The following is a 248-nucleotide window of genomic DNA, read 5'->3' as shown; positions in this document are numbered from 1 at the left end:
ACTGTTTTTGTAAAGGTAGAATAAGAAGGACCTGCAAGTTCAAGAACTACCTATGGCCACGAAATAAAATGAAAACAAGAGTAACAGAAATCCAGAAAAGCCTCAGCCGCGAATGTCGCCCACCTGACAAAAGTCACGATGACCCAGAAATCCTCATAATGATGTGTATGTCCTTTTCTACCACGTGGCTGAAGCCGTGAGCTGTCGTCTTCTGACAGAACTCTCTGAAATCGTCATAGGTATCGCAG

At 44.0% G+C, this 248-nt stretch overlaps 1 protein-coding gene across 1 annotated transcript in view; it reads right to left on the bottom strand.

Moving 5' to 3' along the window:
- Positions 1-248, bottom strand: part of LOC119588230 — a gene marked incomplete in the record, with an annotated part of 18,655 nt that overhangs the window by 17,403 nt on the left and 1,004 nt on the right. The window contains 2 exon segments of the mRNA XM_037936930.1: positions 124-151; positions 154-224. Of these exon segments, the coding sequence (XP_037792858.1) occupies positions 124-151; positions 154-224 (99 nt within the window).

The sequence above is a fragment of the Penaeus monodon genome, chromosome 23, assembly GCF_015228065.2.
Source record: "Penaeus monodon isolate SGIC_2016 chromosome 23, NSTDA_Pmon_1, whole genome shotgun sequence".
Taxonomy (NCBI): domain Eukaryota; kingdom Metazoa; phylum Arthropoda; class Malacostraca; order Decapoda; family Penaeidae; genus Penaeus; species Penaeus monodon.
The sequence above is the reverse complement of the archived record's forward strand: the minus strand, read 5'-3'. Positions and strand labels throughout refer to the sequence as shown.